This window comes from Cetorhinus maximus, chromosome 7 (genome assembly GCF_964194155.1).
Source record: "Cetorhinus maximus chromosome 7, sCetMax3.hap1.1, whole genome shotgun sequence".
NCBI lineage: Eukaryota > Metazoa > Chordata > Chondrichthyes > Lamniformes > Cetorhinidae > Cetorhinus > Cetorhinus maximus.
This window is the reverse complement of record NC_135885.1, coordinates 88,254,417-88,269,479: the sequence shown is the minus strand read 5'-3', so window position 1 is coordinate 88,269,479 and position 15,063 is coordinate 88,254,417. Positions and strand designations below refer to the sequence as shown.

Sequence of the window (15,063 nt, the reverse complement as noted above, 5' to 3'; positions counted from 1 at the left end):
GGTGGCCCAGAATGTCCATTGACTTTTGGCAGGGCTGGACGATCCCAACGGCGAGCGGGACCAGAAAATCCCGCCCATATATGCATCAGGGAGGTTACCAGTGCCCTGTTTAAAAGGGCTGACAAATTCATTAAATGCACAACCAATCTTGAGAGCCAGGTCACCAGAGCTGTGGGCTTTCGGGTCATCGTAGGTTTCCCAAAAGTACAAGGGGCCAGACTGCACTCATATAGCGACCAGAGCTCTGTTGGAACTGCCAGCAGCATTCATTAATTGGAAAGGGTACTCCATCAAGGTGCAATGCATCTGTGACCACAGCAAACAAATCATCTATGTGTGTGCTTGGCTCCCAAGAGGCTCTCATGATTCTTACATGCTCTGTCACTCTTAGGTGCCACAGCTGCTTGAGGCCCCTGCACGAATGCAAGGATGGATCTTGGGTGCAGGGGCTATCCACGAAAAACATGGATCACAAAACCTGTGTGGAATTTGCAAAGCTCCGCTGAGGACAAGTACAATGCTTCTTATGGCTCCACAAGGGCAATAATCGAGCAGGCCACAGGATTGTTAAAGGTGAAGTTCTGTTGCTAGCAGCGCTCAGGTGGAGTGCTGCAGTATGTGCATCAGAAGGGGTCCAGAATCATTGTGGTCTGCTGCGCATTGCTCAATTTCACACAGCATAGGAGTGAGGAGTTGCCAGTCGGGATGTTGGAGGTAACACACCTCCGTGGATGAGGAGGAAGGGGAAGATTCAGATGGCCATGAGGACAGGCATGCTGTGCCTCCATTAGGAGGTGCCAGAGTATTGGAAAAACGTGCGAGGGAGACCTGTGATGGCCTTATTCCGACTCATTTCCAGTCAGAGTGAAGCCCCTAAAAGCCCTGATGGTCACCATCCTACACACATTGTCACCCAACTCACTAGTCTCCCTTCAGAACATCCCACAGTCCCGTGGCCTATAACACGTAGAAGGGAAAGGACTGCAGGTGTTTGGAAACTGCTCCACCACCTGTGCAGGGTCCCCTCAAAGCCACATACTCTCCTGACTTGGAACTAGATCACCCATTCCTCATTGCCACGGGATCAAGATCCTGGAGCAGTCTTCATTATAACACCGTGCAAGTTCTTGTTCCAGATGGAATGCAGTGGGTCCAGAGTTTGGCAAGACACCACTTTCTCAGGGGAAGTAAGGGAGTAGAAACATATGCCAGCTTGCTAGTGATGTACACATCTTAATAAAGAGGAAAGCGTGAGAAGCACAAGAAATCTCATCATCAATGGACATAGACATGCCACTACATCCTTGCCAACCCAAGAAATGAGATGTTACTAACTCTCCTTTACCCATTAATGATATCCACTTCTGATGTAAGCCATTACAAGCCATCATCTGGCTAACCAAGTCCCACCATGACGACTCACCACACATGAATAAAGTGAGCAGAAGTATATATTTACACATAACACAAAAATTACATCGAATTATTGAACGCCTGTGCCACCTTTGCGCCAACATAAAATCTTATGTTTACACTCACTATGTCTTGGTGCAACCCCAACATCCACAGCTGAGGTGGAGGACGGCTGCTGAGTGCTATGCCCCATTGCCTAATATAACCTTAGCAGCTGTCTTCTGCTAGGCCGAAGAGTGAGGGTCTCCTGTTTGGCAGAATTCATGGCTTGGATGGACTCCTCCACGGTCTGTGCAAGTTAGCGCATGGCCTCTGGCATTTCCGGCAGATGTTCCCTGCCTGTCCCTGCATCTCCAGCAGGTTTTTTGTGGTCGTGACCAGAGGCCCATCATGAGCATGGGGCTCACCATGGGCCTGGTCTCCAACAGTCTTCTGTCTATCAGGTCCCTCAATTGTCACAGCCTCCATAAGCTGCAGAAATTTGTCTGTGATGTGCTTATCAGATTGTGATCCTGAGCCTAATCGTGAGTGCATGCCCCTTCCTTTTTCTTAAAGAAAAAGACATCCCTCTTTGAGGGTCTCTAGTAACTTCTTGGAGCTCGCTCCTCTTTTGGTGAAGCAGTCAGATAATTGGTAGCTGCTATCAATCCATTTGATCTTGGCGTCTATTTTAAGCTCACAATGTCAATTCGCAATCCCTTCTCGTTAATGCACTTTGTAGACTGAAAATTTTCCCAAAGTGACTTGTTATCAATAAGACATTCGATAGGTACGGTTCATGAATACCCTTTTCCATTTAAAACTTCTGTTAATATCTTTGATTTAAAGAATGCTATATCTACTGCCTCAACAAGGGCGAGAGCCTCCGCTGCTAATGTACTTTTTACAACTCTTCACATCTTTTTAGATTCCCATGTCAAATGGCAGCATTTGCCTTTGTCCCCCGCCATGAGAAATATTATAAATCCTCCCGTGCTTGAAAATCCATCACATGGACTTGCATAAGACGCATCACTAAACACAACCAGTTTCATTTTTCTAAGATCACCCAAAGATGGGAAATTCAAAACACTCATTTCAAAACTGCTCCATTTTAAATTTTGTCAATGTTTTGTTTGCCCGAATGATTTCTTCAACCTTTGGATCATTCATTTTAGTGCTCAATTCCAAAATGTCAAAACTAACATCTGGCCTTGTTTGTTTGCCTAGCCAACTGAGTTGCCCAGTTAGACTTTTGAGTTCCTCTTTATCGGTTTCAGAGTTTCAGAAGCCGCTGTACCTTTCTGGGAGGCGCTACCATGGCTCATTGCAATGGGATTGATGTTCTCTAAATAGGATTGCTGATGTAAAAGGATGTGAGATCTGCTCTGCCTGATTTCCAATCCAATGTACTTAAATGCACCAGAAGCCTGACTTCCAATTTTAAACTCCGTTCTGAGCCCATTAATGGCAAATGTTTCAAATTCGCTACTACTACCCCACAAAAAATCATCTACATGCATCATAAAGATGCCTGCAAGTTTCCCTCCATGGTGCCAATAAAACATTGCTGGGTCTGCTTCCAGCTGAAGGCAGCCCAACTTTAACAAAACTGACCTCACTGAGAAATACCAAACTCTGGAGGCATCATTTAAACCATATACACATTTATTTAGCTTCCAAAGAGTCCCTTCTGTGTTTGGCGCCTCTTTTGGTGGACGGGGAAAAACTTCCCTTTGAAGTTGGTGTCCCTGAAAAAAGCAGCTTTAATACCAATGGACTTACATTCTAAAGCATTTGTAGCTAATAGAGCTAAAAAGATCTTCAGCATATCTTTCCCTGCTGCGGGTGAATCTACTCCTATATCCTGGTCACCTAATTTTTCTTCAAACCCTCATGCCACTAGCCTGGCTTTACCTCTATAAGTCCCACCAGGAAGCACCTTTTCCATGCATATCCATCTATGAGATAGAGCTGGTTGTCCCCTATCTAGCACCTCTGTGTATACCCCAAATTCTTTCCAACTATGTAGTTCTTGCTGTTTGGCATTCTTTAATAATTTGTCTAATTTGTTTGAAGCTACTAAGACTTCTTGATCACATGGGCTTCTGCTCCTTGAAGTGTTACTAGTCTGTGCCATATTCCTTGACCTTGTTAGGCTACGCCCTCTATCCTGCCTTCTAACATGCTCTGGGCTGTTACTATTTGATCTCCCTCTCCCGTTTGCGATCTCTTCCTAGAGGCATGTTCACTCCCAGACCCACTGTCTGAACTGATACCGCATTTCCTTGCCTTCCATTTTGTACTTCATGTTCCCAAAGGCCTAACCTCCTGTCCTTTATCTCGTACATTTAACCTGTTTTTATATTTTCCAGTGGCCTTCCCTGCTCTACCTATAATCGTCGCATCCCGCCATTGACTGGTGCCTTCTGGCAAGTATGTAACTTTAGTGCCAGCTTTTGGCAGTTGTCCTCTGGGATAAATCACTTCATCTTCTTCGTCCAAATTACTGTCTTCATCTTCAGATACCCTGTCAACTTCAGCTACCTGGTCCTCACAATCATGCAACATATGAGAATTACATGGTTCCTTGTCCCTTCCTACACTTTCCGAATCCGCAAATTTGTAGTCTGCGCCAACTAACCTTGAGCAGTGTACCCAAATAGTCTGGTTCCCATGTTGTAAAATGACTGTTTTGCCATCTTAACCTATAATCTTTCCTGGGCCTTTCCACTTGTTAAGTCCTTCTCTCTTATACTATGTCTCTCTGATTGAAAATAGTTTCCGATGGTTGTACATTGTGTCTTAGAGCTTGCCGACTTTAAGGAATGCTCTTCTACTTGCATGTAGTACATTTAAATGCTCAGAAAAGGTAGAGCTAATCATAGTTCCCTCCCAGGCTGAGATGAGTGATTGAAAGAATTAGGGTGCTATTGGTATAAAAGGAGAGACTACAGGATGCTGGCCATGAAAGAAAGGTCTATTAAACGACCAGGTATTGTGTTTGGAAATAGCAGGCGACATGGAGTAAGCAAGGCAAGAGTCAGAGTGCAGAAGCCAATATGTAGGGATTGGTCGATTCTTGTCTCTTCTTGAGTCTCCTAATCAATTCTGATAAAATAGAAGACAATTTACTCTTGAAAAAGATCATATTTCTTTTAAACAAACTGAAGCACACTGTCAGAAGCAGGACAGCTCAGTAAGCAAATCATCAGTGCTCTTTGAGTGTGCATACAACAGGCTTCCTTTGTAGAACAGTTGGGTTGCAAAACCCTTTTGAAGCTATTCTCGAGGCTATGGCTGAGTATATCAGTCTTGCTTAGTGACAGTTTAAAACTTCAAACCCACTTTTAAAATATTGCTCATTTATTTTATCAATATTGCATATATTCTGTATCCTTTATTACGAGAGGGATTAAACATAAAAGTAAGGATGTTATGTTTCAGTTATACAGGGCATTGGTGAGACCGCACCTCAACTACTGTGTGTAGTTTTGGTCTCCTTATTTAAGGAGGAATGTAAATGCAATGAAGGTGGTTCAAAGGAGGTTTACTAGATTGATACCTGGAATGAGTGGGTTGTCTTATGAGGAAAAGTTGGACAGACTAGGCTTGTTTCCACTGGAGTTTCGAAGAGTGAGGAGTGATTTGATTGAAGTATACAAGATCCTGAATGGCCTTAACAAGGTGGACGTCGAAAGGATGTTTCCTCTTGTGGGTGAATCCAGAACTAGGGGGCACTGTTTTAAAATTAGGAGACGCCCTTTTAGAACAGAGATGAGGAGAAATCTTTTCTCTCAAAGGGTTGTGCGGCTTTGGGACTCTCTGCCTCAGAAGGCGGTAGAGGTGGGGTCATTGAATATTTTAAGACAGAGGTAGAGAGGTTCTTGTTAGGCAAGAGAATTAAAGGTTATCGGGGGTAGATAGGAATGTGGAAATCAAAACACAAGAAGATCAGCCATGATCTTATTGAATGGCAGAGCAGGCTTGAGGAGCCGAATGGTCTACTCCTGTTCCTATTTCTTATGTTATTATGTGGTGAATATGGTGACATGATCTCTACCAGTTTGACGAGCATCAAAATCATATTAAACAATACTGCTCTAACACAGACACAGCTTGTAACTGTATGCTGTTGGGAAAGAAGGAATTCAAGGTTTAAAAGGCTTTTAATGGCCTTTTTAATTGGCTCAATTGCTTCCCTTCAAACCAAAGATGGTCCCCCATTGGACTTGGAACCTGCCCTGGTAAGGCCAGAAGAGGGCAGGATAATGTCGGGATCCAAACCCAATGTCAATTTTACCACCAGACTTTACCACCCTACGTGTACTAGATTCCGCCTCCACTTGGCTAGGAAAATTTCGCCCCATGTCTCTAATGAAGTTAGTCTCTTGCAATTGGATATAAATTATTTGCATTATTTTAAGTAATGGTATGTTAGTAGAAGGAATTACCGGACTAGTAAGTTGACTTAACTCACTACCTTTGAGTTCAGAAAATATACAGTATAGACCTCACCAGTGCCAACATATAACTTCTAAAAATAATAAACATAGGGATGCTTTATTTCCTAACAGGCACTTGAATAAATCTTTTCCTGCTTAAAGGATAAGTAAAGGTCATATTTAATTTAAAAAGCTAGTGTTACATAGAATTGTAATGTACATTGTTTCAAAATATAGTATGCTAGACATGAACACCCACTTTTCTTCGATACTTGTGTTTGAAGTTCAAATATTGATGAAAACGAATCTGATTCTGTTAGTTGAATTCTGTGGGGGAAAGATTCCCTGGTGTAGATTTGCAATGATTCCCCAAAAATATAATTGAAATGGTGCAGTCTGCCCCCAGGAAATTCATATAGTCTGCGTAGCATTGGTAGCAAGTGGTGCTATGCATACACATTTTTGCCCCTATGAAGTTGATAGGTACAAGGCAACAAAAAATGGGATGCATTGTCCGTCAGATATCATTTGAGTCCTCCCTTCATCGAAGCAATTTTAGATTTGCTTCTCTCTCCTCTTTTCCAAGTCCCCCTTCATCACATTTCATACTCCGATTGAGAAAGAAAGCAAACTACCTTCAACTAACCACTGCTAGATGCACAAGAATAACTCTAGTTGCTGCCCCTCAACTTTATTTTTTTGGGGACGGTGTTGGTTTCTGGCAATCTTGGGTCATCCTCCTGTCCTCAATATTCAGCACACCTACTGTAGACATTTACTGCAACAGGTTAACTTTTAGACCAAGATTATCTGTGTTAACCCGCATCTTATTTCTATTTATAATTGCTTGTTTATATGTACAATTCATGTATTACACCTGGTAAGAGTCCATTTTCATCTCTATGGTGTCCTATGAATCAGGTTCACCCCCCTATCACCACCACCTCCCACCACCACCACAAGACAAGGTGGTGTAGTGGTAATGTCATGGCTAGTAATACAGGGGCTCAGGCTAATACTATGGGACCATGGCAGGTGGAATTTGAATTCAATTAATAAAAATCTGAACACTAGTCTCAGTGACCATGACCATGAAGCTATCATAAAAATCATCTGGTTCTTTAACATCTTTTAGAGAAAGAAATCTGGCATCCTTACCTGGTCTGGCCCACATGTGACTCCAGACCCACAGCAATGTGGTTAACTCTAAAATGGCCTAGCAGGGACAATTAAGGATGGGCAATAAATGTTGGCCTTGTCTGTGATGCCCACATCCCATGTAAGAATAAATAAAAAATATGAAAGAATAGATTTAAAAATCTGTTTGGTGATAAGAGGCTTTTCCATTCTTTGTACTTGAAACATTACTGATTAATCAACAATTCTTCTTTGTTACTAATATCACTTTATTGGCAACCCAGTTATTCAGAGGTCACTGAAACCAGAAAAAAGTCTCAATGCTAAAACATCTGCCAGATCTAAAACAAGATCTTTTCGAGTATAATCATGTTTACATAACTTGACTTCTAACTGGGAGACAATTGCCCTGATATTTATGCGGAGGCGGGGAAAGAATGGGAAGTGTGATAGCAAGAAGGAAAATGGAAAATCCTGGCAATGGCGAGGGAGGGGAAGGTCAGGGGTTGGAGTTGGTCAGCTAATCATGGGGTTGAGGAGAGGCTGTGATTGGCAGAAGGGTGACTGAGGGTTTCCTTGAGGGGCCAAGGGAACCGCACTTGCTTCTCCTGGCCCACAAGGAGCACCTTAAAATAAAAGTGATTTTAAAAGTGAAAAAAACTACACCACTTTTTATGAAGGAATTCTTCTTAAACTACTTCTATTTTAAAAAAGAAACTGCATATTAATAATTTTTCTTACCACTTGCTGAGTCCTTTTGTGCCAAGGCACTGTGCACTCCGTGCCAAAGCAGTGTAATTTCTTCATCAGTTGGTGTGCAATCCAAACACAATCTATTCCCTCCATAATTAAGGTCTTGTTTCATGCCATTGCCTACATCATCTTTCTGGGGCAGAGTTTTGGTAGCATTTACTGAATAGGTTGTTTTAGTAAAAGTTTCATACGGAGACACTAAATAGGATGAAGGAAATGTTGTGATGGTGACAGACCTATTTTTCAAAAAATCTACCTGAGGCCAAAGGCCCGAGACTACTGCATTGTCTTTACTAGAAATATGATGATCTTCTGGCATGATTTCCCTTGGTGCGCTGGGACAGATGTCAATAACATTAGGAGGATGTATTTGTGATTGCCAACGACAATTAAAATTTCCAGTTGCCCTTTGACATTGCTTGCTATCAATGGCTGGTTTGGGTGGAGGATGGGGTACCATTATTTTACCCTGAGATTTCATTATTTCCCTGGCAGACTGGGGCCTGATTATGGTACCTTTTCTGCAGTTGCTTCCTGTACGAAAATAAACCTTAGCAGAATGGGCTCTTTTGATTACTTTGGCATGTCCTATTCTTACCGAGGGTTTCTCAGGTTGGGAAATAGTGTTCTTTGCAGTTGTTTTGTGGTCTGTGCTTCTAGCTCCTGTGGCTGTCCAGGCTTGTTTAGTAATATGGTAACCAGGTGATACAGCTGGTGTTATTCCATGTGTCATTGAGACTGTTTCTGAAATTTCAGGAGCTGTCACTCTGATGGCTCCACAAGTTTCACTCTGCTGGTCACCAGAAAGGCTACAATCTACAGCAGTCTTGTGGTCAGAATGTAATGCATTCCGTTTTGATTCTTTTTTATTATCCACAATTGATTTAACACTGGAAATGTGGCCATTACTTTCAAAACAAGGAGACTGTAATTGAGTCTGTTTTGTCGATCCTGAACTTCTATCTATTGTACTTTCCGGTTTTTCTTCAGCACCTTTGCCTTTCCCCTTTTTAAACTGATTGGTTTGTTCAATCTCATCAAGCCATCTCAGTTTTTTCTTTGTTGGACTTATGTCAGATTCAACTTCTTTCATTTTTATCAATTCCACACTGTCCCTGATAGAGGATGCCATTTGAATTCCAAGCACGCCACTTGTAGACAATAGAGATTTGGAGTAACCATTTTCGTACTTTGACACTTTCTTAAGTATCCCCTTCAGTAGTTTGAAATTACTTTTTTCATAGAAATGCTTTTTGTTGGCTTTTAATTTTGTGTTGGACATTGGTGAATGTGTTACTAGTTCATTTTCTTTCCCTTCTGTTGCATTATTTCTGCAATCAGGTTCTGATGAATTAAATGTTGTTCGAGAAGGAACAGGTTTCTGGCTGGCTCCTTCAGAGACGTGTCTGCTTTTGACATTGAAGTTATGTTTGTTGAAAGAAGTTTGGCTGTCCTCACTTTTGCTGGGAATGTCAGCATTTTGGTTCAACGTGAAAGGAGAAACAGTAATTCTATTAGTTGCACCGACACATGCCAGTAGATGCATTTGTTGGATCTCTTCACTGTCTTTCATACTGTCAGTTTTCGTTCTGTCACTGCACATTCGTGACTTCTGACTCGAGGTTAAAAAGACAGGTGTTGCTAAAGGCAGTTTTAAAGGATGCATTGATGCAAGTTCATTTTGGTGCACAGATTCTAATCTGTCGCTCACATCTGAAAGTTGTGTTGTTTCCTTAGGTGTTGAATCTGGTGTGGACCAGGCATTGCAAGTTATTGTTGCAGAATGAGCAGGTTGATCAAGGGAACTTTCAGAACAATCTATATTTGTTAGATGATTTTCTATAGAGTGGGAATTACTATCTGCTATTTTATATTGATTGCTATTATAAAATTTGGTTGAATATACATTCTGATGTCTTTCATGAGAAGAAACAGAACTCAAGTCAAAATATTCAGATCCAATACTTTCAGAAGCCGATATATCTACCTTATCGCTCAAATATTCCTTTGTAATTGAAGTTTCAGTTTCGTTTGTCATTGCAATCCCCGAAGAGAGGTGAGACCTGCTACTATCCAAGTCGTTAATCCAGGCACTTACATGTGCCTTTTTTAGAGGATAAAAATCATTCCGAGAAAAGTCAAGATTTTTTACAGGCAGATGTGGCCTCATTCTATTATTGGAAGGATTATTATTCTGTACTGAAAGAGAAATTGAGTCATTTGATTCAGTCTGCACAATGTGTTGTCCCTCAGTTTCTAGGCTGTCAAGACTTGATAAGCTTTCAGACTGATTAAGTTGTTCAATTTCTTGTCGGAATTCCTGTGAAATTCAAACATACATTGTTTACTCATTTACAAAAGAACATGACCAAAAAGCTCAAGAAAACAGAATCATCTCACCTCACTAAATTCACCTAATCTTGTTAATTTCCCAGAGCTATTCAACAGCTGTTGAGCAGAATTGAATGCTAGCTCGGTACATCACTGAAGGAACTCTGCATTACAGAAGTTGCTGTCTTTTGGATTTTATGTTAAAACAAGGCCCCAACCTGCCCGGGTGGACATAAAGATTGAGGAAAAGGATGGAGTCTCCAGTGATCTAGTCAACAAACATCCCTCCATGTAGACCACCAAAAATCGATTATACGATTATTTATAGAAATTGCTGTTTGCAAATTGTCTGCTACATTTGGCGTCATAACAGAAACCGCCCTTCAGCAGTTCATTCATTGTACAGGACTTTGGGACAACCTAAAGGCATTTTAAGTGCGGTTTAATGCAAGTAGTTGTGAGAAATGTTTTTTTAACATCTTTGGAGAATATTCTGCTATTTTGTGAAGAAGGCTTTGTTTGTGTGTGTATATATGTGTGTGTGTGTGTGTGTGTGTGTGTGTATGATTCAATTAAGCTGGACAGAGATTAATAGGAGATGGGTTGTCTGGTTAGTTTAAAACATGAAAAGGATTGAGGTGTTAGGTTTGAGGTACAAGAAAATAGGTTGGATCTAATATTTTTAGATAAGTTGAGTTTGTTTGAATATCAAAGGAAAGTCAGAAGTGAAAAGAAACATGTTTGTATCTTGCAGGAGTTCCATAGGAAAACAGAAGTGGGGATATTATATTTTATTGACCCAAAAGCAAAGACAAGATGGAAACATGAAAGATTTTATATTTGGAAGGATTTGAGTTTCAAAGAGTTGTGAGAACAATGGAACCTGAGATGAAAGGTAAAAAAAGATATTTTAGAGTTATTGTAGCTGTGAGCTACAGTTGTTGAGCTGAGAGCCGCTGGAGCTGGGAGCTCTGGGCTGAAAGAAGATGCTGGTCTGAATCAGCCAAACAGTCAAGCCAGAAAAGTCTTAGGTTCAAAAAAGCAGTTTTATTCTGAAGTTTGGATTTCCACAGCAGAGTGGAAGAGAGTTATAGGTCATGGGGTATGCCTTTATTGAAGCTACAGAAGTTTGCCTTGGGTAATATTACTGGATATTTATAGTTAAACATCTATAAGGAAGTAAAAACAGGAAACACTTGAAAAACTCAGCAGGTCTGACAGCATCTGTGGAGAGGGAAACAGAGTTAATGTTTTGAGTCCATATGACCCTTCTTCAGAGCTCTGAGATATTCCAACGTTTCATGTTTTTATTTGATTTCCAGCATCTGCAGTACTTTGCTTTTATCTATAAGGTTGTGTTGCCTGGAAGGTGTTTACTTGTAGGTCTAACTAAGTAGAGAGTCTTTTTGGGGGAATGTGTTGTAAGAATAACCTTAATTATGCAGTTGTAATCTTGTGTGCTTAAGTTTTCTTTTATTCTTGTTAATAAAACTTTAATTTTAATCTTTGAAATCCCAAAAGTGTTACTAGACTTCTTGCTGCCGAGATCAGTAATCTTCTTTTTGTTTGCAGAATACAAAAAAAAGGTATGGCTCATAAGTCAAGTTTCCCTCTGGGATTTGGTTTGCGCAACAATTAACATTGGCTGTGGTCATAACATAGTATTAAAGCAGTATTGAGAATCTGTTAATTCTTACAAGTTCTCCTGTTAAAATCACCATTCTTGACTCTTAAAGAACCACTTAAAGTGCCCCCCCACCCCCCTGCAGCATTGATCACCCACATGGCAACATTCCTCTGCCTTCATCAACCATTGCTCCTGCCTCACCGAGGCCTTCTTGACTTGCTCCAGGAATCTCAATCCCATTTACCTTTGTCCAAGGGCACCACCCATGCTACTTATCCAGATCCAGTGCAGTCCCAGCAGTGACCAGACCTCTGATTGGTCAGCATTGGTCAGCCTGAGGCAGCATATTGTCCCTTAGAGTAACGGGAGCTCCAATGCCAGGCAGTTAATTGCCTAATTGCAACTGAATCCGGTCAGGGCTCACCAAAACAGCTGAGGCAGGGTTGCCCCAGCTTTCTGGCCTGGTTTTGGGACCACTGCCACCCCTACAAAATTCAGCTCCTAATATTCTAGACCATTTTCTGAACCTCAAATACTAAGTCTTGAACTACATCCATCTTCTCACTGCTGGGCACTTCTGGCCAATGTTCTATAATCTGCAAAATGTCCTGCAATAAATTAAACATTATAAAACAATCTTGTTTGTTTGAAAACTTTGTGGCTTTTACTTTTAATTCTGTGCCAGTGCAGTAACAGGCTATTCTAGCTTTCAGGGAAACTATTCCCCTGTAATTTTTTTTCACAAGATCATACTTGTCTTTCTGCTGCTTCTTACACAAACTCATTGCACCTGCTGTTTGGTAAGTCTAAAGCAATGGCTCTCAAAATGTTTCAGGCTGAACCATATCAAAACAGTTTTCATAATCAGAGGAGTGAGAGAAGCTAAGGACATTGGTAAGCCTGAAAATAAAAAAAACACTACCTTTCAATTAATTTTCTTTATTTCCTGCCTGCTTCACTTCTTTTTTGCATTTGAAGTGTAGTCACAAATGTAACATTGTTCATTGTATGCCAAGTTAAGATACAATGATAGAGCATTATATAAATGGTATTATATAATGCCGGTATGATTCTTTTTCTTTTTCTCCTAATTCAGTCATGTTCTCCTCCCTTCACATCTGTTTGTTGCAAAAGCTCATGTATTTTGCAAACCATTGAAGGACCAAGGGACTACCAGGAATGAGGAACTGAAAGAAGATGGTATTAGTAAATAAGTAGTACTACAGAAATTAATGGACAGAATTTTGCTCTCGTCGGGCGGGACGTACCGTTTGGAAACTGACTGCCGCCCGTGATCGGGCCCCAACTGCGATTTCATGCTAGCTGGCCAATTAACTGCCAATTAAATAGCCTAGCAAGCCATTCAGTTGTATCAAACAGCTACAAAGACTCAAAAAAGAAATGAAACCGGACGGACCACCCAGCATCGACCTAGGCACCGGAAACAACGGCAATCGCAGCCCTGTCGACCCTGCAAAGTCCTCCTTGCTAACATCTGGGGGCTAGTGCCAAAATTGGGAGAGCTGACTCACAGGCTAGACAAGCAACAGCCTGACATAGTCATCCTCACGGAATCATACCTTACAGATAATGTCCCAGATTCCACCATCACCATCCATGGCATCAGGTCAAACATGGGCAAGGAAACCTCCTGCTGATTACCATGTACCGCCCACCCTCAGCTGATGAATCAGTGCTCCTCCATGTTGAACACCACTTGGAGGAAGCACTGAGAGTGGCTAGGGCGCAGAATATACTCTGGGTGGGGGGCTTCAATGCCCATCACCAAGAATGGCTCCGTAGCACCACTACTGACCGAGCTGGCTGAATCCTAAAGGACATAGCTACTAGACTGGGTTAGCGGCAGGTGATGAGGGAACCAACAAGGGGGAAAAACATACTTGACCTCATCCTCACCAACCTGCCTGCGCGGATGTCCATGTCAATATCAGTAGGAGAAACCACCGCACAGTCATTGCGGAGACGAAGTCCCGCCTTCACATTGAGGATACCCTCCATCGTGTAATGTGGCACGACCACCACGCTAAATGGGATAGATTTCGAACAGATCTAACAACTCAAGACTGGGCATCCATGAGGCACTGTGGGCCATCAGCAGCAGCAGAATTGTACTCTAACACAATCTGTAACCTCATGGCCCGGCATATCCCCCACTGTTGCGTTACCAGCAAGCTAGGGGATCAATCCTGCTTCAATGAAGAGTGCAGGAGGGCATGCTAACAGCAGCACCAGGCATACTTAAAAATGAAGTGTCAACCTGGTGAGGCTATAACACAGGACCACTTGCATGCCAAACAGCATAAGCAGCAAGTGATAGACAGAGCTAAGCGATCCCACAACCAACAGATCAGAACTAAGCTCTGCCGTCCTGCCACATCCAGTCGTGAATGGTGGTGGACAATTAAACAACTCATTGGAGGAGGACATTCCACAAATATCCCCATCCTCAATGATGAACGAGCCCAGCACAGCAGTGCAAAAGATAAGGCTGAAGCATTCATAACAATCTTCAGCCAGAAGTGCCAAGTGGATGATCCATCTTGGCCTCCTCCGGAGGTCCCCAACATCACAGGTGCCAGTGTTCAGCCAATTCGATTCACTCTGCGTGATATCAAGAAACGGCTGAAGGCACTGGATACTGCAAAGGCTATGGGCCCTGACAATATTCTGGCAATAGTACTGAAGACTTGTGCTTCAGAACTTGCCGTGCCCCTAGCCAAACTGTTTCAGTACAGCTACAACACTGGCATCTACCCAGCTATGTGGAAAATTGCCCAGGTATGTCGTGTACACAAAAAGCAGGACAAGTCCAACCAGGCAATTTACCGCCCCATCAGTCTACTCTCGATCATCAGTAAAGTAATGGAAGGGGTCATCAATAGTGCTATCATGCGCAACTTGCTTGGCATTGACCTGCTCACTGATGCCCAGTTTGCATTCCATCAGGGCCTCTCAGCTCCTGACCTCATTACAGCCTTGGTTCAAACATGGACAAAAGAGCTGAATTCCCAAGGTGAGGTGAGAGTGACTGCCCTTGACATCAAGGCAGCATTTAACTGAATGTGGCATCAAGGAGCCCTAGCAAAACTTGAGTCAATGGGAATCAAGGGGAAAACTTTCTGCTGGTTGGAGTCATACCTAGCACAAAGAAAGATGGTTGTGCTTGTTGGAGGTCAGTCATGTCAGCTCCAGGACATCACTGCAGGAGTTCCTCGGGGTAGTGTACTAGGCCCAACCATCTTCAGCTGCTTCATCAATAAGCTTCCTTCCATCCTAAGGTCAGAAGTGGGCATGTTTGCACAATGTTCAGCACCATTCACGACTCCTCAGATACTGACGCAGTCCATGTCCAAATGC

The 15,063-nt window shown here is 42.2% G+C and overlaps 1 protein-coding gene across 1 annotated transcript in view; it reads right to left on the bottom strand.

The window, feature by feature from the left end:
- Positions 1–15,063, bottom strand: part of cep126 (centrosomal protein 126) — a 155,466-nt gene that overhangs the window by 47,736 nt on the left and 92,667 nt on the right. Inside the window, exon 6 of the mRNA XM_078544883.1 lies at positions 7,716–10,047. Within this exon, the coding sequence (XP_078401009.1) occupies positions 7,716–10,047 (2,332 nt within the window). The remainder of the gene's footprint in view (positions 1–7,715; positions 10,048–15,063) is intronic.